Source organism: Ictalurus punctatus, chromosome 3, assembly GCF_001660625.3.
Source record: "Ictalurus punctatus breed USDA103 chromosome 3, Coco_2.0, whole genome shotgun sequence".
NCBI lineage: Eukaryota > Metazoa > Chordata > Actinopteri > Siluriformes > Ictaluridae > Ictalurus > Ictalurus punctatus.
In genome coordinates this window covers 5,575,031-5,601,221 of record NC_030418.2, presented here as the reverse complement: position 1 = coordinate 5,601,221, position 26,191 = coordinate 5,575,031, and the positions used below count along the sequence as shown (strand labels likewise).

Genomic DNA, 26,191 nt, shown 5'->3' with positions numbered 1-26,191 from the left:
TACATATAGGGTTTTCTTCATCATAGACCTTTATACTGAGATGTAATCTACATTTAAGTGCCAAAGCTCAAGCGCTGGGCCACTGCTGATTCACTGTTAAACAATTTTCCAGCCACCTCTGATGATTCTCTCAAAAGCCTCAAGGTAAAGAATGGCAATAAATGATGTGCTTTATAAATGTGAATATTATTTAATGGAATTAGGTGCGGGATGTAGCGTGACGACTTAAAAATTGACAGCTCACAGCATTTCCGTTGCATTTCCATTTCTTCGTTTGTCATTAGTCATTTGGCAGATGATCCAGAGGGACTTATAAAATGTGAAAATTGCCTCAAGTACCTAGTGAATCGGTAAAGATTCATAACCAGATAATCTGAAGACTAATTCAAACCGTTTATCTATCGGTTGCTAACATGCTTGTTTTGTATAGTGTAATAGTGAAATAATAGTGTAATAGCAGTGTAGTCAGACAAACCTTCTAGTTTTGCCTTCACGCCAGCCGTGTGACTGGAAACTGCTGCACATTGCTCTGAAACTCTTCTACTGAGAAATATGTATAGCATGACACATTCATATGCATCTTAGAGAAAGGATACATATAAGCATATTTATATAAGCAGTATACATGCACAATATACATTTATACATGCAGTACAGTATACATTAGTGCATCAGGAAATAATGAAGTGTACACAGTACATTTACAGCCAGCTGAGTCGTATTTGAATAGCCGTTTATATCTTATTAACTCTGTTAATTATATTCATGACTTATGAGTATTATGACACATTCGACTAAAGCTCATAACATGGAATGTCCGACCTCCAACCAGGGAAAATCTAAACAGCCTCCTTAAATTGAAATTCCTACACAGAACTCTGAATTTGTAAATCAACAGTAAATTAATACCACTAGACTGTAGTATTTACTTTAGATCAGACAACATAGACACATAAGTTGGTTAAATCCATAACACTGACCACACAGCTGCTTGTTTTGAGAAAGAAAATATATCCTAAACTCGTGATCGCTAATGTTAGATGGCTAGCTTGTTGCTAGCACGTAGCTCACCAGGAAGTATACGGTACATGGCGGCTTGAGACATACCAGATCGGTCACTTATGGGTCACTTACACATCACCTGAGCCATTGCAGCCATCTTCCTTTTATATGGCATTTCTTCTTAATTAAATACCCTGGTCTTATTTGTCTTAATTTCTGGATTTATCTTGGCTTGCGTCCTTATTTTATTTATTTATTTTCCACGTTTTAATATTTTTTAATTGATGGCTTTAATATGAATCCACTGGGTTTTTACAAACGTTTCATTAAACCTGCTTGTAATTGTAAAATGCATTAGCTCCTTTAAACTTGACAGCATTACCCATGTACGAGTGCACTAACTCATCACAATATATATGACTTGAAGCTAATTAATTGAGGTCTACATTACTAGTCTTTTTTTTTTCGCGGAAATTTACACTCACACGTTTATATGAACGTACAGGATTTCCATCAACATTTCTTGTGTAAATACACCTACTAACAGCTTACAAATACATCTATTCATATCCAGTTTGATTAATGAGGTCCAATATTCAAATTTTCACCAGTAGTATGAAGCTTACAGTTAACAGCTAGTTTTTTTGGGGTTTTTTAACCACTAAAATGATTTGATTTGTGAAATGGTTCGGATTATGTGTTAGCAGTGTCTCATACTGCAAAGTTACTTAAATAGTTTCATTTAAGCTACATTATGTACAAAAAGACAGCATAAATTATCTTTATTAATACGGTGTACGTCTCAATATTAATAGAAAATCTTAATACTTCACTATTACCTTTATTAATGGCTATTCAAACATGACTCTATGGCTATTCATGTATAAGCTTCATTATTTCCTGATGTGCAAAGGATTAGTGCATGTTAGTTAGTATACATTAGTTATGTATTGATTTGTTGCTTATTTGTGGAACGTACAGTTACGGAATTATTTAATGCCGATAGGAAGGATCCTCCCCACCCATTACACGGAAGGACCACACACACACACACACACACACACACACACACACACTAAATCTATGCATCACTAACCGAGATATTTCCTGTGAGAAATTTCTCTGTCGTTACAATTGCTGCTGGCAGCCAAAGTAATGCAGCGCCCTAAATGCACCATATTCAATCCCGCAAAATCTATTTAGGCCCATCACGCTCTCATCTGACAGGTCTAAGAATGCAGTAGATTGCTGTCTCGCTCATGGAAATGAAGATGTGCTGAATAGATAGACACTGGATGGAGCTCTATCGGGCCTGTCAAACCTCATCTAGAAATTATTAGTCAGGTCATTCAAGCGCAAAGGAGCGTTTTTCCTGCTTCAGTCATCAGTGTAATGCACTAGGACTAATACATGCCTACTACTGGCTCGTATAACATGACTCGGGCCTTTATAGGCTGTGAACTGGACAAAAGAAAAGGCACAGTTTAGCCGTTATTAAACTCTGTGATCACTAAACAGTTGGCAGATTATACTGTGGTTGAAGATATTAAAGTGAATGAGAAAAAGATATTCATATTCAGGGATAGAGAATTGCAGACTGAACACCACAAAATTGTAACCCCCCCCCTTTGTTGTCTAGTGTAATACAACGTAACATAAAAGTAAGAGACAATAAATTTTTTAAAATGTACAAAGACTAATACGATGTTTTATAAATGAGAAGAATTGAAATAAAAATCTAATCGGAGTCAAGCTTATTGCCAATATACTGCTGCATGAATTGTCCTTGTTCTAACTATCACATTAATCATTGTGAATTAAATTGAACAATATGGCTTCCGTCCTCATTATTCGTCAGCTTATAACGTAGCACGTGATCCAGCGCACGCTATTAGTTAGCATTTTAATTTTGAACAAAAAATGAATGAAGACACAAGCTACTCAATCGAGGTCATGAAATCGCAATGCGTGCACAAAGTAGGCATCGTGCGTTTAATTTGCTACTTTGATCTGTCGAATGACTCAAATAATGCCATTGTTTTTGTTCATTTCAAGTTCAGTGCCTGTAACTGAAGTCTGTAGTTAAGTTTGGATACTGACGTGCACATTTTCAGGATTAAATCCTCCCTACAGATGCTTAACCGAACTATGAATATGGCCCGAGATGTTTAAGTGAGGACTGGCCAATTTTGGTATTTACCAAGTATTCCACAAACTCCACAAAAGAACATTAGAAAGAACATCAGAGGGAAACGTAGCTTGGGGAGACTGATACTAATAATTACTTGTTTAATCTAAAGCAGTACTGAATTTTGTCTCTTTAAAAAAGAAGAGAAAAAAAAAGCTACTGGGTCATATAATGAATTATAAAACGAGTGCCCTGCGTGCACTACGCAATAATGTCACAAACACACAAAAAGCCTCCATCTCACTTCATAATTCTAATTACACTAACTTATGTACAATATAATTCACTGTATTCTGGGGCCCTGTTAAATAATTATTTAATTACATTGAGTACTTTGGCAACAGAATCCTGGCTGTATCCTGTTATTTAAAAAAATGTGAGGCCACTCAAAGCAGAAAAGACTCCTCTTGAAACAAGATTCTTTCATGGCGTTGGTAGGCCAGTGTCAAACCTCAATTACTGGAGCCTGTCAAAAATATTTTTCTCTTTTTCTTTTTTTCCTTTCAGTCTCTTTCAAACTTTTGTTGTTGTTTTTGTTTGAATGACCTCCAAACAGAGTTTCACTTCATGTGGTAAGATGGTAACAACATTCACCAACCTACATCTGCTCTCTTGAACCATCGTCCTCCCTTCAGCTTTTAGCTAATTCCAGTCATCCTTGGGCTGAACAAAAGAGAATGCTTTTGCCATTCATGCTGCTTTTGAAGTGTTTTTATGCGTTTTCTCTTTTTACCGTGATTCAGGTACAACAGCGCCAGCCTTGTTAAACAGCACGTCTAACCAGCTCTACTTACACTTCCATACTGATATCAGCGTCGTTGCTGCTGGATTTCACCTGGAGTACAAAAGTGAGTAAAGAACTTGTTATGCTTGGCAGCCTGTTCCCCTGTCTGACCTTGGAGTGGTTCAGTGCAAATTAACATTTTATTTATCGTACTCAGCCATGCACACAACTTTTGCATTCACACGCCCACATGCACATAGAAAAACACTTTTGAACAGGAACACAACTCTGAACATAACAGGGTAAAAGTCTCCACCACTTCTTTTCCTAAAAGGCTGCTGTTATGCTTAAAAATTTTGCCTACCACAATCTGCCACTTTTATTTTTTAAAAAATCAATATGTCTTTTATTCTTCTTCTTATTAAGGATGCATATTTTTAATCAAATGTTAACATTTTCACAGGACGAAACTTACATTAGCAGCTATAGCAGTCATTTCAGCCTCCCTTTTTCTGTTATATTAATTTTTTGTTTTATTAAAATAAACATAAAAAAAACACTGCTTATGATACCAAGAACCTGGAAGTCCTGAAGACTTTCCTGTGGTGGAAAACTTACTCTTACAAACCACTGACAATGGAGAATGCGTCCATAAATGTTATATACAGTAACCCTTTTCTAACAGAAAATGCCGCCGTATCAAGGAGTAGTCCCTCTGAGTGAATTGTTGCTATGGAAACAGTCACGTATTTACAATGAGTGCATTAATATAGACCATTTGAATTCGAGCTGGAATTACAACTATCCGTGCCAACACAACACCTTTCTGACCAATCAGATTAGCAAATTGGTATAAACTGGATTCATTGATAATGAATAGTAAAAGAAAAAGTCTCGTTTCCCCTACGGCATTTCGGATTGTACACTCCAAATGTGGTAATACGTTCATTATGATACAAATTACATGGCCAATTAAAGTCTTTTTTTTCCCCCACTACCTACCTATGTATTTCATTAAATAGGGGCGTGTGGTTTAAATTCTACACTTGGGTGTTCACAAGCCCAGACAGATATAGTTTATATAGCGCTCCCTGAAAAGAGAATATTGGTTTGGGAGGTTTGTGTGGCAGCACGATTAAGAGCTATAATTACACTCTTGTTCATGTTTATTTTATGACCAGATACAGACCCAACATCCTGTAAGGATGTGTTTAAACTATATGTTTAGAATCTAATGAAATTATACGTTGGAAGTGCTGAACTGTGAAAACGTGATCTGATGTTATTGCTAAGAGCTTGATTGTTCTTGTGCCCAGTATCGCACCTACAGCTTTATTAATATTACGTTCCTCTGGATGCTTTGAATAAAGTTGCAATGAAAAAAAGAACCTCCCAGCTCCAGGGTCTTCGGTTCAATCCTAACTTCTGTTACTATCTGTGGGTTTTCCATGTCTCCACGGGTTTCCACCATCTTCATCGGTTTCCTGGTAGGTGGATTGGCTACTCTAATTTGCCCCTAGATGCATGGGTGTGTATTTGTGTTGCCCGGCAAAGGACTGGCAACCCGTCTATGGTGTATTCCCAAGATATACTCCTTGAACCCTGTTCAGAATGAAGCAGTTGTTAATGATGTATAAATGATGAATATATGCAGAGAATCTGGATTTCTTGATAAGGGTAATGTCCCATGCCCTTTTCTAACACGTCAAACAATTTATTACTCAATATAGAAAAAAAATGGTCTACAGAGCAAGTTTTGGATGACTTTAAATACGGGTGACATTTATGTGGTAAGCATTGTAATGGAAGTAATTTCCTCTTGGGGTGTAAATTTCTGATGCTGGAATTTTTGTATTCGGAGAAGCGGTTCGGACCAATACTCGGATTCAGATAGCATCAGGGTTCCGCTGTCTTGGTGGAAATGGATGTGTGTGTATGCGTGTCCATGTGTTTAGAGCATGGCTTTTCATCTGCCCAGCACTGATATAAACCACCTCACCTAATTCACTTCCCCACATCTCCTCATTTGTCTGTTTCTATCCACAGTCCCCTCACTGACATGGTCCAATTTGTCTGCATCTCTGCCTGCATCCATTTAGAGAGCTGCTCAGTAGCTAGTGCTAGGCGATGTAACACAAAATGATGCTCCCTTAAAAAGAGCATTAAGCACTTCCCTTATCTTAATGCATGCCATCATGCTTATCAGGTTGCTGCAAAAAAATAGTGGCGGAATTTTTTTTCTGGTTCCCTGAGCTTCCCTGCCCGCTCTCTCTCTCTTCTACAAAATCACAGTAAATCAGTGAACTCTAAATACATCTCAGAGTTATGGCACACTCCATCAACATGTAGTCCAATTAGGGCCGCCGCCAGTGTAATGGTCCATAGAAGTACAATAATAACAATCAGCTCTGGTGGAGTAGAGGCTCAGCTGAGAATCTGAACACAGACTGAAATGTCAGTTCTGAATTAGTGACGGTAATGCGCATTATGATTCCCGGCATGGGGCAACTCGGTCACTTATTCAAGAGACGGACACACCTTGTCAATCATTTGATTGCATATACTAAGATGTGTGAGATCAGTGTGGCTGCCATTATGAAGGATAAAAAATGGAACAAGCGTAATCAAATGCAATGTAGAGCATTTGCAAACAAAATGGTCTGTTTTCTCTCGTCTTATTCTAAAAGCACCTTAAAGCTGACGTCTTTTGCATGTTATATATATATAATATATATTGTGCAAAACTTTTAGGGACATGCAAAACTGCCTTCAAAATAATGAAATTAAATATTTCTACATTTAGAAAATAAATGAAACAAAATCGATATTTGGTGTGACAAAAAAAAAAAAATTACATAGTTGTCTCCGGTACAATTTGTGTAGTTTTATAAGGAAATGAGCTGTAAGTTCCAGCCACAGTTCTTCAGGAGACTTTGATTGTCACACTTGCTTCTTATTTTTGCAGCAAAACCCAGCATTCGTTGTGTTTTTTTTATGCAATATGCTCCTTTCTTTATTGACATACAAACATGATTCTGCAACATTTAAATTTTGTGCTAATAAACTAATGTTTGGGAGTCTAAAATGTTTTTGTACTGACTCAATAATGTAGAAATCATGGGGGAAAAAAAGTCTACAACAAAGTTTGTACTAAAAAAAATAGGGTGCCTAGAACTTTTGCACAAAACTAAAACTTATATATAAAACAAGCAACCACCCAAAGGGATTAATAACGATAAAATCTTAATAGAAATGTAATAACTGATATAATGGTGGGAGTGATTTCCCTCGCTGTAGCTAAGTTGAAAGTTAATGGACCCCTTGGCTTTCCTACCTGGACCCCTAGCAGTTCCTGGACCCCATTATGAACCACTGGGCTACACTTACTCCTACATTAGATGGACAGAATTGAATTTAGCCAGTCCAGTTACTTCCTGTTTGTATTAAAATCTTCTCTCCAGCCCATTTTCACGTTTCACAAAATTTCGTAACAATTTTGGAACGTTGGAATTCAATCTACACTTCAAAGCTTCAAAATCTGGCATTTAACATTAGTACTGGATCTTTTTACTCAAGTTGCCTCTTATGAATACGGTATATGTGCAGAGTAGCTGTGAGGTGATGTTTAGCTGTCTGTTTTATTAGGTTTTTTTTTTTTTTTGGTAGGGCGTGATGTGCAGTGATTTGTACAGTATGTCTTTTTGTGTTTAGCTGTAGGCCTGACCGCATGTCCGGAGCCAGTTGTGCCGGCCAATGGCATTAAGAGTGGAGATCGGTACATGGTGAACGAGGTGGTGTCGTTCAGCTGCGAGCCAGGATACGTACTACAAGTAAGGCGCATTGCACACTCAAGTTTCCCTAATCTTAACCTCAGGAACCAAGAGGAAACTATTATAATTTGAAATAAAAGCATTTTTTTTCTCAGAAAAATACAATTCCTAATGGGGACCAGCTAAATGGCCCAACAAATTGAAAACTGTCACATATTCCTATAATTCATTCTGCACAAGAAAAAATTTTAATGGCCTGTCCAGACTTCCATATAATTTGCATCAACCAGTCAGTCAGTGACTTGCGGATCGTGGCTGTACTAATCAAGTACTTGGAATAATTATGATTAGTAATTCTGACACACATCACTTTATCTTGGGTTTTCAAAGACACATATAATGAACAGGGCCCAGACCTGATTCTGAGGTAAAGAGTGGAACAAAAGGAAGGTTTTTTGGCACCCCAATAGTTGTACATTAATTAAGTCATGTGCAAACATATTCTGCTTTAATGAGTGGTGAAAAAACAGTATTCTCTTGTATCCATCGTTTGATAGTCTTGACAGTATGTTTAACTTTTTCTTAGGGTCATTCCCATATCACATGTATGCCAGGCACTGTACGACGCTGGAACTACCCACCTCCGCTGTGTATTGGTATGACCACCCCACTAAACGTGCTGCATTGCTTATCATAACTCAGGCATATATTTTTGCACTCAGTTGAAAAATATCACAAAAAGCTTATGCTTGTCTTTTATTGTTGTTCTGGAAACCAGCCAAGTGTGGTGGGACACTTAACGATGTGAGTAATGTGATCCTGAGCCCCGGTTTCCCCGGAAACTACCCTGGCAACTTGGACTGTACATGGAGGATCCTCCTGCCCATTGGATATGGTGAGCAAACTAACTTAAGCCTAAATCTAAACCAAATCCCTAAACACATCCATTAACTAAACCTGACTCTAAATTAAATCCTAACTTTAACCATCAAATTTTAAATAGATCAGTGAACATTAGATATTAAGAATCACCTGGAAAGCTGACCTAGCTTGGAGATTGCGAGAAAGCTAATGACCGTAGTGGCTCCAAATTTGTTAGTTCAGGATGGAGTACAAAATAAAGTATATGCAGTTTTACACTCATCGGTTCCCTATATATTCAAGGTGTATTTACTTGCTAAAAACAGGCCCAGTGTTAAGGCCCTGACTTACTAACGTGTATAAAATATGTGCAAACTTGATAATGCGTGAAAAAAAAAATGCCCAAGCTGGTTTACTAACAGGGTTTATAGAGGAAAACTGAATTTCGCAAAATTGCACTTCTTGTCCATTTCTGAATAAAGGTGCAAAATACAGTGTCAAACACAAAATATTAATTTACCACTACTGTATGATTTACTAGATCTGAAATTTATGACTGAAGGGCAGGTATTCAATTTGCAGAAGCCATTTTTCTCCTTAAAAACCTGTTTACCGTTGGACTGGAATTCTGTGAGCATCCTGCAGACGAAAACATTAGAAACAATGTATTTAAACAAGCATATTAATATAAACCTGTGATTTGTCTTGCACCATTACTTTCATAGTCATGCTGTTATAGAAAATGAATCAAAACCTTGTTATCAAGCAGAATTCAACAGCATCGTGGTATAAAGTTGGTTTTATATTTGATATTCATCATGCCATCATGCTTCCGATACACAACTTTTTTTTTTTTTTTTTTTTACATACATATTGTATTTTGAATTGTGTAATCAATCTCACGTGCAAAGTAGAGGTTGAAAACAATATGTAAATGAGACGATTTGCGTGTGATATGAATGCAAAATAGGTGTACGCGTTAGTGTGTCTTCTGTGAATTAAACGTTCACAGGTGCTATTTAAATTCTGTTTGCGTTGGCGGTTCGAACATGTGGCGAATCTAATATGAACTCAACTTTATGTCGGTAATATTGTCATAATTACAAGAAAATGTTTTGAATATTTTGAGGGCCTAAATGTCTCTTCTGGCTTTCTCTCAGAAGAGAAGGGAATTAGAGAAACACACAAATGCACAATTAAACTAAAACCAGCAGTATGTGCAGAGTCAGGCTGAATTAATGTCCTATTAAAATTCTGTAATTCCTTTCAATAGTTAATAGACAGATAGCTGCAAGTGCAGGGTTTCTGGTTTTAACAACGCCAATTTAGTAAACATGAAAAGGCTAAGGAATTCTCAGAAACACGAGGCCGGCAAACGGTTAGGCGATCAGCAAACTGGCAGAAGACTAGACAAGACTGAATCAGGAAGCATGAAGCAAGCCGTGGTCAAAACACTGATCACAGTGTAACAATGATAGCAATGCCCTCCATACTTGAGAGGTGAATTGCGGTCCTCAGTCAGACACAGTGTCCTTCTACTAAAGGGTACTAACGTTTGAAAACATGCTATGACAAGTTCTGCCGTTTCAAATGCTGTGGGTAGAGCAGGAAGTAGAATGAGCCAGAGGGACTGTGAAAAGCAGTCTATCACTACTAATATGGAGGGTTGGCCTTGAAAGAAGGGCGGATCTGTGATAAAGTATACCGTGATAAGGGACCATGGGTATTGCAGGACTGGTACAGGAAGTGCAGCTGGGAGAGTATGTGGAACCTTTACAGGTAGATTAAGTTACAAGAAGACGACACAATCTCTGAAGCAGCACATCATGTCTGCGCAAACAACAGGAGGGGAACCCGATGAGGTCTTCTGCTGTTGTTGCTCATCCACCTCAAAGCCAGAGATGGAAACTCAAGCCAGTGGTCTTGGATTCGAGTCGCACTTAAGTCGCCAAAAAAATAAATAAATAATAATTCTCTTGCGACTTGACTTGGACTCATGGAACAGCTGACTCGAGACTTGACTTGGACTTGAAGACAGAGATTCATGAAAAACACAAGTCATTTTGGTTTGGCATTCCTGATTACGTTCTCGCTGTACTACCCTACATGACGGCATCAAACACCACATGTTTCTATTCATTCCTCATTCATTCATTTCCTATCGGTATGTCCCGCATCCCACAACTTGAGATGATGTGCCACATTTTGATTGGAAATAAACAGTTTGAACAGACTAAGTGTGGAAGCGGGGGCGTGCTCGGATTGTGACTGGAGGACCGAGCCGGAGAAGGTGAGTAGTAAGGATTGCACGCCTGCGGGGAATTATAGTAATGAATGTGACGTGTTGCAGTGAGCTGAGGTGGGAAAGATGGGCGCCTCGAAAGGCAGAGAGCGCCAACCAGCCCAGAGCCGTATGTGCGTGTGTCTATAAAATAAAACCGCTGAAAAGTGAAAGATTAAGTTGTTCCAAGCCTGCATACAGCTTCCTCATTCCCTACCCAAATCTGGGGAAATGTTACACTAAGGGTTTCTTTTTTGGTCATGTTTCTACAATAATATTTCAGTTATAAACTGAAATAGACGGAAAACACCAGTTGCGTCGCTGATGAAGCAATCGGTTTTGAAGAAAGTATCGAAGCCTGTCATCAAAGGACTGTTAGTTTTCACTCAAATTGGCCACACATGAGGTCAAGCCATAGAGATGGTTTTTCCATCCATCTTCTATACCGCTTTATCCTTTTCAGGGTCATGGGGAACCTGGAGCCTATCCCAGGGAACATCGGACACAGGGCGGGGTACACCCTGGACAGGGTGCCAGTCCATCGCAGGGCACAATGACATACATATTCACACACCCATTCATACACTACGGTCACTTTGGACACGCCAATCAGCCTACCATGCATGTCTTTGGACTGGGGGAGGAAACCGGAGTACCTGGAGGAAACCCCCACAGCACGGGGAGAACATGCAAACTCCGCACACACGGTCACGGCGGGAATCGAACCCCCGACCCTGGAGGTGTGAGGCGAACGTGCTAACCACTAAGCCACCGTGCACGCGGAAATGGTTTTTATCCCACTTAATTTTTTTATGCAGTAATGTTTCTCGTTGTGTCTTTTTTTTAAAATACAAAATACATAAATATAAAGAAATATAAATGGACTGAATGTTTCTTATTCATTTAGATAGACATTAAAATTGTAGTCCTTTGGGTGTCGAAAATGTGTCCCACAGTTTCCCACACAAACTTAATACATGTTCCACATTTGGTCTGTTTCATGTGGTCACCCTGCTCCGAAGGGCACTTTGAAGGGAGAGTAAAGAAGCTCGTCATACTGTAAGATTGCTTCAAACAGAATTCCCATTAAAATTACTTCAAAACTGAGTTCCGAGTGACCAGTATTTTTGACCACTACACCTTTTAGCCCTCCAAAGCTCTCACAGTGGATGGTAAAGTGAAAGAACTTTTGCTAAAAATACAACAGAGACTTGAGACTTGACTTGGACTCCACCTCAGAGACTTGAGACTTGACTTGGACCTCAAGGACTTGTGAACATGTCTGCCACTAGCAGAATTACTGCTCACCGAATGTTTTTTCTTCTTCTGTGTAATCTCTAAAGACTATTGCGTGCAAAAAATCCCAGGAGATCAATGTTTTTTCAAACCAGCCCATCTGACACCAACAACCATATACTTATACGTATACTTTCTGACCAGGCATTTGTCCATTTGCATAGTGCCTTAATCTGCTTGCTTCCACACCATGCAGGAGCACACATCCAGTTCCTGAACTTCACGACCGAAGATAACCACGACTTCCTGGAAGTGCATAATGGACCCCAGCACAGCAGCACACTGATTGGCCAGTATAGCGGCAGTGAGCTTCCTGCTCCTCTCCTGAGCACAACTCATGAAACGGTCATCCACTTCTACAGCGACCACTCACAGAATCGCCAGGGCTTCAGGCTCACATACCAAGGTGAGCTGTATTATTCAGTTCATCATTCCTGACTGTATTAATTCCTTACTGGACCCAATATTTTGCCTCTAAAGGCTTGGGTGCTGCCATATGATTGGGAAAGCTGGCTGGTGGATGGTGATTGGCAGGCGACTAAATGGGGAAATGGAGAAAAATCTTTAAAGGGAAAAAAAAAAATCAATAAGTGCACATGAATGTTCTTAACCACTGCAGCTACTTGCAGAATCTCCATGGTTTGGAGCTTACTTACTAAGTTCCCCCTCACGCACCGGGTTTTTCATGTCTGACTGGATAAATTGTTTTTGCCTCCAAAAAGCTTGTGTGCATTCTAGGGAATGACAGGGTATCACAGCACCCCTCTGATCATGAGAAGCATCTACAGTGTTTGTTGTTGTGTCTGGTGGAAGGGCTGCAGGTGCGGGGCATGTGAGATTTATTTTGTTCCGGGAAAAACACATTTTCAAATCAATATGTGGATATGGACATCGTGTTTGATTCTCACTTGATAAAAACTTGATAAAAAAAAAATAACCCACTATTGTCCTCATCGCCCACTTGTATGCCAGATAGCTTCTGCGCCTCCTCTTATATCTCCGTTTCCTTTCTCCCCCAACGGAGGTTCAAGAGTTGAACTCGTCCGTGTTGATGATGAATGATTTGTAAGCCTTCGGTGTCTGTTTGCCTGGGGAAGAAATCAATTACGTGTTTTTGATATCCTAGAAACTCACTGAAGTCTGTAAAATAGATGATCGTTCATAATAGATGATAATGAACAAACTGAATATGAAATATCTTAAACTAGGAATGATTATGCCCAATTCTGCTGAACTTATGTAACCATACTACCAAATGCCTGTACCATATGTCTCTATGAAAATGAGTAATAGACTTTCCTGTTGTTGTTGCTGCTGTTGTTTTTCAGCCTATCAGTTGCAAAATTGTCAAGATCCATATCCATTCCATAATGGATATATAATCCACAGTGACTTCAGTGCAGGGCAATCCATAACATTTGAGTGCTATCCTGGATATGTTCTAGTTGGTTATCCAGTGTTGACGTGCCAGCATGGAACAAACCGTAAATGGAATCATCCATTTCCACGTTGTGAAGGTAAGTGACAAACTCCTAATAATGTTTATCAGTGCTCAGATTCCCAGATTCTTTTTTTTTTTTTTTTTTTTCGATCTTCCTTGCTTAATCTGCTCTCTGAAGAGATTCAGAGGCAAATGTAGGTTTACATTTTCTTCAAGTTTGCAGTAGAATAATTTTGCGGATTTTCTCTTACCATTTCGCATCCCAAAAGGCCTTTTAATGAAGCTTTTTAACTGAAGTGTTGCTGCTTTCTGTTATACTGTTACAGCATAACAAGGACTGTCCCCCCCCCCCCCCCCCCCCCCAAAGCTGCCTTTTAAATTAAGCACCTTGAAGACCGATCCAGTGGAGACCAAGGCTATAGGGACCTGCTTTAAATTGCAGCCTTGATGATCAATCAGAGTAGTGCAGTGTGAAAGCCGTCTGGCCCGTAATCAATCAAAAGCACTACCCGTTTTCCTTTTCTTATGTCTGTCTCTGAACACCAGACATCACCGCTTTCCGTCCTCTGTAGCACTGTTTGCACTATCTTTCTCTTTCTCCCTATCTTCCACTTTGTGGAACACCCCACCCCCCCTTCTCCAGTCCTCTAATAATCCGAACAGAAGGCCATGGTCCCCCGCCTGACGGTGCTGTCATTAGTATGATGATGTCGCACTTCCCCACTGCTGATCATCTGCTATGAATATCTTTCTTGGGAGAGATGAATTATCATAGTGCTTGTTCCTGAATGTTGTATGTTTTTGTGCACAGCACCCTGTGGCTACAACGTGACAGCTCTGAACGGTACAATTTTTTCACCCGGATACCCCAACGAGTATCCGGATTCACAGGACTGCCTGTGGCTCATCACAGTGCCGCATGGCCATGGAGTGTACATCAACTTTACACTGCTCCAGACTGAGCCTATAACCGACTACATTGCAGTGTGGTAAGTGCTCAACACTGATCACGCCAAAAAGAACATATCTCAACTAAGAAACACGGAGCCTTTTAAAAGTTCTTCTTAGCACGGAACAGTGGTGTGTCGAAGAATTTATTTTAGATGAAGATAATATAATAAAATGACCCTGAGATCTAGGGTTGACAACGTTGATCAAATTCAATAATAAAAATAGTTGGCAATTATTATTTGGACTGATTCCAAGCACGGAGTCAACCCCAAAACCTCGACATGCACAAAATTATTTGCCTCATGCGCTATTAATTTAGCATTGTTATTCATGTTTCAGATCATATTAATATTGTTCACATATTGCCACATTAACAAGAAATGGGAACCTTATGATCGTTTCGATTAAAATTATTCAAATAATATGCCATTAATATGGCATCTTAAAAGGACAACTTACCTTATAAAACCAGATCTACCAGAAAGAAGAAAAAAAAAAACACTTTTCTGACTGGTTAATCCTGTTTCTTTTGTTGTTTGAAGTTGACCTTTTATGAACATTATTATTAGTGCTCTAAACATGCTATCTGACATGCATATAATCAACTAAACTATGTGTATTAAACATCCAAGCATTTGGAACCGTTATAAATAAAATATTTCAGGTTGGGGTTCAAATGCCAAAATCCTGCCCCTGTGCTAATGCTATAAACAAATAAATATGAATGATAAATAAATACACACACACACACACACACACACACACACACACACACACACACACACACACACATAAATACAGACACAGTACTGTGAAAAGGTTTTAGGCACATGCAGAGAAATGCTGTAGAGCAAAGATGTCTTCAAAATAATGAAATTAAACGTTTCTATATATATATATATATATATATTTTTTAAATACGGTAAACAGTAGTAAATGAAACAAAGTCAATATTTGGTGTGACAAAATAATAAAGATAAAAATTGTAGTCTCCGATACAATTAGTGTAGTTTTATAAGGAAATTTGGGCTGCAGAACCCAAAAAGCCACGTTTTTTTGTTGACTGTCGCAGCCTTCATTGTGTTTTTTTTGTCTGAAAAGTGGCCTCTTGGGAAATATGCTGCTTTTTTTTTTTTAAATGACAAACATTTTTCTGTAACATTTATTTATATAACATATATATTTAAGCATTTGTAAAAGATCTCTATCAATAGTGTGATTTTTTTATTTTTTATTTTTTGAAATCGTTAAGATTTAGGATCGTCAGTATGTGAACATGTATACAGACTGGTGAGAAATGAAAGGAAAAAATGTTGCCGTGTTATGCTGTGAGAGCATTTTGCTGGAATAGTTCGAGTCCCCTTAGAGGGAAGCATCATTGCAGTTCTTCTGACTGATCACCTTTATCCTATGATAAAGCATTTCTATCCGTATGCATGGTTTGTCTGGAATCTTATGAGATTTGTTCATAACATTATAGTTATCATACTGGCCGTTTTTATTTCATTCTATCTGACACCTCCATTTAAGTGTATCAAAAAAGATGTGTAGCACTGAAGAAAGTGCAGCCTGTCTGGGCCCTTTCTTAGTTACGTAGGCCATTAATCTTCAAAAGCCATTAAAAGAGTGGGCTACTCTGTTAAGTCATCATTTTTCCTGGTTTTCATTCAACATGGCCTGTAATGAAATGGCTTCACATGAAAGTCAGCACAAAATCCAGCCATAGATTTGAAAGCAAATCAATTTTCTCCCAACTACTCAGAAAAAAAAAAAAAAGCAAGGCGTTATTAAACTATTTAATGCAAGAATTGGGAGTAATGCATTTCCAATGTGCGCTCGCTTTTATGCAGGGATGGACCGGAGCAAAGCAACTCGCAGCTTGGAATCTTCAGCGGCAATACGGCCCTGGAGTCAGCCTACAGTTCTTTCAATCAGGTTCTTATCAAGTTTCACAGTGACTTCTCCACAAGTGGATTCTTTGTCCTCAATTTCCATGGTTAGTTTCTCTTCTAAATGAAAAATATGTTGCTACCGAACCAATACATATCATGCAACGTCTGCTGGGAAAATGGCTAAAACACCAGATTCATCTTATCTGATATTCAATAAAGCAGCTATTGGTTCTGATGATATCAGCATTTTTTTTTTTTTCGGATTACACTGGTCACAAAAAGGGTTATGTTTGGAGCTTGCTTTCCTTATGTTTCAACATATGGAATAATATATATTTATTATATTATTATATTTGTACTGAGCATCTTTTGGTGTATCTTCGAGGGAAAAAAAAGATGTGCGGGATTAAATGTAGCTGCTCAAATGTAAATGATGAGAAGAATTTGTCTCGTGCTCATTCCACAATATATACTTTATAAAGTTTATATACTTTAGACTATAAATTGCGACGTGTCATTCATTAATAAATTAAAATTGTAATCATTGGCAAACCCCTGTGCTATAAGAGGAATAAAAGACTTTGGGTAGTTGGTTATTTTTTTTTTTTGCAATAACAACATGGCGTGGTGTGGTTTTTTTCCCTTGTATGTGTGCTGATATGAAATCCTGCTATAGTATACAATTTCAGATACGCGCAGTATGTCCTGACATTTTTTTGTGTTTTTGAAGTAGCTTCAATTTAAAAAAAAAAAAAAAATGAGGCAAAGCTCTTCAAAATATTTCCCTTTCTTCCCAGCTTATCCTCTGAAGAAATGCTCCCCTCCCCCTGCTGTGGATGAGGCAGAAATATTGTATGAAGATGGAGACTATGAAATAGGTATGGGACACTATACATAATCTAATCTATATTTAGCTGATTCGCTCATTTTACTGTTTAAAGCAAAAAGGAAGATGGTAGATAAAGAAATCACAGCTGGAATCTTTCCAGTGATGATTCTGACATCCATCCATCCATCTTCTATACCGCTTATCCTCTTCAGGGTCACGGGGAAACCTGGAGCCTATCCCAGGGAGCATGGGGCACAAGGCGGGGTACACCCTGGACAGGGTGTCAATCCATCGCAGGGCACACTCACACACCCATTCATACACTACAAACACTTTGGACATGCCAGTCAGTCTACCATGCATGTCTTTGGACTGGGGGAGGAAACCGGAGCACCCGGAGGAAACCCCCCGCAGCACGGGGAGAACGTGCAAATTCTGCACACACAGGGCCACGGCGGGAATCGAACCACCAATCCTGAACGTGCATCGAACCGCCAATCCTGAACGTGCTAACCACTGACAGGATCTTTTTTAAATATGTGGCATATATCTGTGGATACACAGATGGGACAGTGACTAAATGTTCTGTTGTAGTTTTCACTGTGCAGTTGATTCCAAGTAAACAAACTCAATCTGTAATTTGTTACTGATTCTAGTTTTCTTTCACCTACAGGGTCAGACAGTCTGGGCTAGCGCCCGCCCCCAAGCTGAATTAATTTCATCTAAATATCCTATACACACACAATTTGCTTCAGGTTTTTAAATGTGTCATTTAAATGGTAATGATCATTTTAATCCTCTCTTAATACTTGATTTTTATCTCCAAACAATCATCTATGTGGTGAGAAAAAAATCGATGTAAAAGGAAATGATAATATTTGACAAAATTACAAATTAAATTCTTAGTAGTGTACTATATATTAGGTGAAAGATGCTTTAACTATCCAGGTTGATGATATTGAGAATGTGCTTTTTGTACGATTATCAAAAGGTTCACACTGTAACGTTTCAGGTGACATTGTAAGATATCGGTGTTTTCCTGGGTTCGCCTTGATCGGCAACGATGAGCTCACCTGCAAGCTTAACTCCCACCTGCAGTTTGAAGGCCCTCCCCCAGCGTGCGAAGGTAAATGGAAACAAAGTACACATTCAGGTTTGAAAACGCATCTAACAAAAATCCCTGCTGAGATGATTACATTATAGGCAGCACTGCTGGAAAAAGAAATGAAAGAATAAAAAGAAAGAAACGGAAGCACAGAGGAAGACAGCAAAAAAGGTCAGAGATCCTCAGTGCTTTGTTGTCAAATGGCTACGGCACTTGTGAGAAGCTTCACTCTCAGTATTCAAAGATAGAAGATATAATGCAAGGGATGAGGAAGGAGATTGATAAAAGGATTGAGCAGGATTGAAGTAGACTGGTGTGAGAGAAGAACGGAAGATGGAACTGTGATAGTAGAATGTTCAGTCATAAAAGCATTTAATGTGTGCTATTCTGATCCTACCACATTCAACCATGTAGTAGTAGTAACAACAACAATAATCATAATAATAATACCAACATTTTGACAGAGATTAAATCGTATTCATGAAAGTACATTAATGAGAAATTTACCTAAATGTATGGAATATTCTGCTTTGTACGGCCCAACAGCTCAATGTCCTGCAAATGAGGAGCTGTCCAAGTCCTCTGGGGTAATCCTGAGTCCGGGCTTCCCGAAAAATTACCCCAATTCACAGACCTGCTCCTGGATCATCAAAGTGTTGCCCACCTATACCATTTCCATTTATGTGGAGTTGTTTCAGAGTGAAAAGCAGTTTGATGAGCTGGAAATCTTCGATGGTAAAAGCATGTTACTTCATGTAAGGAATAAAACATGACAGCCCATGTAGTTAGGCAAAAATAATGCAGGTTTTGCTTCCCAGGGCCATCTGGACAAAGTCCCTTGTTGGTGGCACTTAGTGGAAACCACTCGACGCAATTGAACTTCACAAGCAAAACCAACCAACTTTACCTCAGATGGTCAACTGATCATGCGACCAACAAGAGGGGGTTCAAAATACGCTACACAGGTTTGTGCATCATTTATATTTTTTCATTTTTTAAAACCCTACATTTAATTTACAACCCCAAGCCCCTCCCCTCCAGCCTTTTGTGTTAAGGTTGGATTAATTGCCAAGTCCTCCACTAGATAGAATTTTTGGTCAGAGGGTACAAGAAAGTCAGCTTTTTCTAAGTTAGCACTCATTAGAGTAGGAACAGATGTTCTGTACCTTCACAGTGCCTCTGACTGAGTCTGACATAATGGAGGTCAAAGATGCTGTAATGATTTTCGCTGAATAGTTTCTGTGCCTCATGCCTCAAACTGACATTTTGACCAATGGCCAAACTTGATATATAATGTGCAGTGGCTGGTGGCAGTGATTAATTCCCTTTTCCCTTTTCATACACATACAAACATTCTCCCTCTTTTTACTTTTGCCATTCCAAGCAATTTTTTTTTTCCTGTGGAAATATATTGTTTCCACATTCCTAATCATACTTTAAAGGAATGAGAGGTGGGCAACAACTATAATTTCACTGCAGGAAGCAGTTACTTTTGCATAGAGGTTCAGCAGCCCCAATAAATTATAATATGGGAAAGCCTCCAAACAGCTACCGGCAACACTTTGAACAATAAGCAAGTGTTGAACAGCAGGCTGTAATGCATGTCTATCTCATTTTATCTTTAGAAAACTCTGGTGGGAGCGGAGGCTCAGCTCTTTCTGTGGGGGATTTTCTTTCCATTTTAAGCACTCCATTGGGTTTTTTTTATCAAAGTAAATTAGAAGGCCATGCTGCATGGGATTTTTATTTATTTATTTATTTATTTATTTATTTTTAAAATATGAATCCTAGTCGCTCTCTGCCAAGACTGGGTTAAAAGCATCGGCTAAGTTAGCGCGATGTTGCATTCGATTTCAACTGTCTGAGGTAATATTAGCTCAAAGTTTCCCAGGGCAAATAATTTCATAAGCATGCCGTTTTAGAAAGATTTGAGACGTGTAGTTTTAACAAAACTTCATTTTAGTTGTGTGCTGGGACTAACTCTTGGGTTAGTCCAATTGTGCTTTCCTCATTCTTGTAACTACATAAATCATTTGTAGCAGCCACAGACTGATATTATTTAAGATGATTTATAAATCAGCTTAGACCTTTTTGGAGTTAAAGGGTTTTCTTTCTGTTGGTACTTGCGGTGGTGTCTTTTCAGAATATTAATCCACATCAATCTTACTCTCTGTAGTATTCTTTGAGTTGATACAATTTATATTAATTGTGCATTTTTAACCTACAACAATCTCATACAGCACTCTGTTGTTTTTTTTGTTTTTTTTAATAACCACAGCGGCATATTGCAGCATGAGTGCCCCACCCAAGAATGGCGGGATCACGAACAGGACGAAAGAGCAGCCAGGCAGCCGGATTCAGTACTACTGTAATGCAGGCTACAGGCTTGTTGGTCAGCACAATGCCACATGCCGACTCCATCCGAATGGACTTTATCAGTGGGATGCCCCAGCTCCACTTTGTCAAGGTAGATTCCTCTTGTCATTCTTACTATCCTGTCCTACTACTGTAGTACTATAGGTACTATCCTACCCTATCCTGACTATTTCCTTGATTATTGTTTTGCTGCGTCTAGTTGGTTTCAGTTTGTCTTGCCTTGTCATTTTTGAAATTCAAACCTATACATGTATTATATAGTTCCTGCTTTTGTGTTTTTTGTTATCTTGTGTTTTTATGGAGCTTTGAATGTTTTTTAGTGATATTCCTGATATTCCAGCAGGTTGTCATTGTCTAGATTATGAACCCAGCCTGGCTATTTCGGAACCTGACAGACGGATTTATCCATCTTAACCTTGTCTGCAGGCAATTAAATATGCATACAGTGGTGCTTGAAAGTTTGTGAATTTAGAACTTTCTACATGTCTGCATAAATATGGCCTAAAGGAAAATTTGAGGAAAATGATCCAGTATTGCAAGTATTACAGTATTACATATGTGAGAGGCAATAGTATGTGAACCTCTAGTATTAGCAGTTAATTCTCAGGTGTTTTCAATCAATGGGATGACAATCAGGTGTGAGTGAGCACCCTGTTCTATTTAAAGAACAGGGATCTATCAGAGTCTGGTCTTCACAACATATGTTTGTGGAAGTGTATCGTGGCACGAACAAAGGAGATTTCTGAGGACCTCCCAAAAAGAGTTGTTGATGCTCATCAGGCTGGAAAATGTTACAAAACCATCTCTCAAGAGTTTGGACTCCCTCAATCCACAGTTACACAGGTTGTGTACAAATGGAAGAAATTCAATACCATTGTTAATCTCCCCAGGAGTGCTCGACCAACAAAGATCACTCCAAAAGCAGGTTGTGTAATAGCCTGTGAGGTCACAAAGGAGCCAGGATAACTTCTGAGCATCTAAAGGCGTCTCTCACATTGGCTAATGTCAATGCTCATGAGTCCACAATCACAAGAACACCGAACAATGGTGTGCATGGCAGGGTTGCAAGAAGAAAGCCACTGCTCTCCAAAAAGAACATTGCTGCACTTCTGCAGTTTGCTAAAGATCACGTGGACAAGCCAGAAGGCTGTTGGAAAAATGTTTTGTCGGCGGATGAGACCAAAATAGAATTTTTGGTTTAAATGAGAAGTGTTGTGTTTGAAGAAAGGAAAACAGTGCATTCCAGCATAAGAACCTTATCCAATCTGTGAACCATGGTGGTGGTAGTATCATGGTTTGGGCGTGTTTTGCTGCATCTGGTCCAGGATGTCTTGCCACCATTGATGGAACAATGTATTCTGAATCATTCCAGCAAATTCACTTCAATCCAGTCCAATTCATTTGTGATGCTGTTCCTTTACTCGGCTACCCACCTTGTAAAGCCCTATTGTATATGACAGTATCTACAATCTCCAGGGCCATCTCATTACATTCTCCCGTTAAAGAACACTCACTGAGATCGTGAGTGTCCTTCATCCGAGCGATGTTTGTAATGCCAAGATTGAGACAGTAATGTGGTCTGTGTCTCAGCCTTAATCTTAATTTTATTTTCCATGTTTATCTGTTGATCACGTTTATTTTAACCTTCAGTCTGGGTGCCAGTGTCCATCTCTCCCATTTCCTCTTACTTTCTGGCCCACGCAGTCACTGCTGGACATCTTCCTCATCCATTGATGCAGAAACAGTCTTTCTCCAAGCCTCTTTATTTAGGCATTATGGAAAGGACGAACGAGCAAAAATAGGTTATATATTTGCAAAAAAGGTTGGAGATGGTTGAAATTTATGCAGGGCTAATAAGTTCATGGGATTGTTATGAGTGCATGCCTTGGGGTGAGTTTAAGTTTGGTAATTACCTGTTTAGAGATTGGAGAGAAGAAGTGTAGCTTATGTGGAAATGCATGTGCAATTACACAAATACACACAGAGACAGGCACTCGCCCTCACAGCTGTCTGGCTACAAGAAATTATAATGGAAGTGGTCCTCCCATTATCTAGTTCCGTCCTGACATGGTTGTAATCCTTTAGTGTCTATAGATGGGTATTATCAATTAGCACAAATCAATCATGTTCAGCATGTTTTGGAGAAATTATCTTTTGTAGCAATTCTTCTACAAACTGGCTAACACAGTATTTATATAACGAGGTCAATATTACAAATTTAAATAGGGACGTAGAAATACTGCAAAATGTTAAATATGCAAGATATTGAACATTTTGTTTTAAATACTTCGAAATTCTAAAACCTTCTGTTTATTTCTAATAAAAAAATAATAATACCAGATTTTCCAAGTACACTGTGTGTGCACGCGCATATATATATATATATATATATATATATATATATATATATATATATATATATATATATAATGTGTGTGTGTGTGTGTGTGTGTGTGTGTGTATATATTAAAATAAAAAATACGAGTAAGGGGACCCAAATATTTCTGGAAAACTTGTACCAGTGTTTTGCCCATTCCTGGAAACATTTCATGTAGTCATCTTTTGTCATCATGTTTATATTGTTAAAGCCATAGCATTAAAACCACTTGCCTAATATTGTGTAAGTCCCCCTTTTGTCACCAAAACCACTCTGATCTGCTGAGGCATGGACTCCACAAGACCTCCGAAGGTGTGCTGTGGTATCTGGCACCAAAACGTTAGCAGCGGATCTTGCAAGTCCTGTACGTTGCGAGGTGGGGCTTCCGAGGATCTTACTTGTTTGTTCAGCACATCCCACAGATCATCAATCGGATTGAGATCTGGGGAATTTGGAGGCCAAGTCAACACCTTGAACTCTTTGTCATGTTCCGCAAACAATTACTGAAATTTTTTTCTACTATGGCAGGGTGCATTATCCTGCTGAAAGAGGCCACTGCCATTAGGGAATACCACTGCCATGAAGAGGTGTACTTGGTCTGCAACAATGTTTTGGTTTGTGTTATGTGTCAAAGTAACATGCAGATGAATGCCAGGACCCAAGGTTTCCCAGCAGAACATTGCCTAGAGCATGGCAAAGAGCATGTCTCTGCCGGCTTGCCTTCTTCCCGTAGTGCATCCTGGTACTATCTCTTCGCCAGGAAACAATGCACAAATGTCAAACAAAATGTGATTCATCAGACCACAGGCCACTTTCTTCCATTGCTCCATGGTTCACTTCTGATGCTCACATGCCCATTGTAGGCACTTTCAGTGGTAGATAGGGGTCAGCATGGGAACTCTGACTGGTCTGCAGCTACGTAGCCCCATATACAAGCTACACTGCACTGTGTTGTAACATCTTTCTCTCATAACCAGCATTAACTTTTTCAGCAAATTGTAGCTCTTCTGTGGGATCAGACCAGATGGGTTAGCTTTTGCTCCCCATGTGCATCAGTGAGCCTTCGCCACACAAGTCCCTGTCGCCGTTTCACCGATTGTTGTTCTTTGGGCCACTTTTGGTTTGTACTAACCACTGCATACCAGGAACACCCCAAAATACCTGCCGTTTGGGAGATGATCTGACCCAGCTGTCTAGCCATCACAATTTGGCCCTTGTCCAAATCGCTTGGATCCTTACACTCGCCCATTTGTCATGCTTCCAACACCTCACCTTCGAGAACTGACTGTTCACTTGCTGCCTAATATACACCCCTTGACAGGTGCCACTGTAACGAGATCATCATCATTCACTTCACTTGTCTCATATATATATATATATATATATATATATATATATATATATATATATATATATATATATATATATATATATATATATATATACACACACACACACACACACACACACACACACACACATACATATATATATATATATATATATATATATATATATATATATATATATATATATATATATATACACACATATATATATATATATATATATATATATATATATATATATATAAAAATTCATGAGTTTACATAAGCCTTTCTCAGCAAGCTAACTGACGTTTCAAGCAGGGACAGCCATTATGGGCGATTATGGAGTGGTACATGACACATTTCAAAGAATTGGCGGTTATGGCATTGATATTCTTCCCTGATTGTGGAGCAAGTGCACAGAGCCAGAACGTGAGCTAATTAAAGCCAATCATTTCTTTAAACAGCAAGAACAATTCATTGCCTTCAGTGCAAAAGTCAATGAGGACAAGGCAAGGACTTTAGACATAATTATTTATTTATTTATTTTTGTTGGTTTTATGGGCTTTATGGGATTTATTCTGCCAATGTATCACTTTTAATTGGTGCCATCACTTTTTCCCTAAGCAGAGGAAACAGCTGTTTGCCTGTGTGCATCTTCAATTTTTATCTCAGATCTTGACCACACTCTCTAATTAAATTTCATTATGCATAGAGCAGATGTAGTGTGCAGTAATGTGGTGAACTTTGCATTTCTCACTTGTGCACAGCATGGGTGGATGGATGGACAGATGGATAATAATAAGAACTGTCGTTATTCCACCATTGTTGTCTAATATACAGTTACTGTGCAAAAGTTGTAGGCACATGCAAAGAAATGCTGTAGAGCAAAGATAAAAATAAGTCAAGTCAATATTTGGTGTGACAAAAAAAAAAAAGTAGTCTCCATTGCAATTAGTGTAGTTTTATTTGCAATCAGTGTAGCTGTAAGTTTTATTGAGCATCTTGCAGAACCAGCCACAGTTCTTCTGGAGACTTTGACTGTCGTACTTGCTTCTTATTTTTGCAGCAAAACCCAGCAGCCTTCATTGTGTTTTTTGTGTGAAAAGTGGTCTCTTACATAATATGCTGCTTTCTTTAATGAGATACAAAAAATGTTCTGTAACATTTCATTTTGTGCTAGATTGGGAATCTAAAATGTTTTTGTACTGACTTGATAATGTAGAGGTCATCAATCTATAATTAAGTTTGTACTGAAAATAATAGGGTGCCTAAAACATTTTGCACAGTACTGTAAGTACAAATAGTACGTTCTTATTGCCTGGAAGCAGTAGGGAAGATTGCGATAGATGGATAGATACTATTGAAGAATGGATGAATACTGAAGAAACTATCATTATTCCAACACTAATATACTGTATGTACAGATGAATGGATGGATGGATCAATGGATACTCAAGAACTGTTGATATTAAATTGTTTTTTCCCGAATATAATCAAATAGCGTGTGTTCTTATTGGATGGAAGATTAGGAAAGATTATACATAATGGATGATGGATGGACGAATGTTGTAGAAATGCACAGAAACGATTCTACACATTAAGATGGACGGACGGATGGATGGATGGACACTGTAGGAGAATGGATGTCATTGTTTCACCAATCGTCACTAATAAGTCCACTAATAGTGTGTTCTTATTGACCGAAACAGTGTGGAAAATTACTGGGGGTTTTGCTGTACATCGTGAATGTTGATATGGGTAACCATG

General features: G+C 38.7%; 1 protein-coding gene across 1 annotated transcript in view; it reads left to right on the top strand.

The window, feature by feature from the left end:
* The window catches only part of LOC108262239 (CUB and Sushi multiple domains 1a), a 291,201-nt gene that overhangs the window by 225,314 nt on the left and 39,696 nt on the right, over positions 1-26,191 (top strand). Inside the window, exons 36-48 of the mRNA XM_053679448.1 lie at positions 3,934-4,038; positions 7,626-7,744; positions 8,271-8,340; positions 8,463-8,579; positions 12,319-12,528; positions 13,451-13,639; positions 14,375-14,552; positions 16,365-16,510; positions 17,204-17,284; positions 18,248-18,361; positions 18,887-19,075; positions 19,159-19,305; positions 20,619-20,807. Of these exons, the coding sequence (XP_053535423.1) occupies positions 3,934-4,038; positions 7,626-7,744; positions 8,271-8,340; positions 8,463-8,579; positions 12,319-12,528; positions 13,451-13,639; positions 14,375-14,552; positions 16,365-16,510; positions 17,204-17,284; positions 18,248-18,361; positions 18,887-19,075; positions 19,159-19,305; positions 20,619-20,807 (1,854 nt within the window). The remainder of the gene's footprint in view (positions 1-3,933; positions 4,039-7,625; positions 7,745-8,270; positions 8,341-8,462; positions 8,580-12,318; positions 12,529-13,450; positions 13,640-14,374; positions 14,553-16,364; positions 16,511-17,203; positions 17,285-18,247; positions 18,362-18,886; positions 19,076-19,158; positions 19,306-20,618; positions 20,808-26,191) is intronic.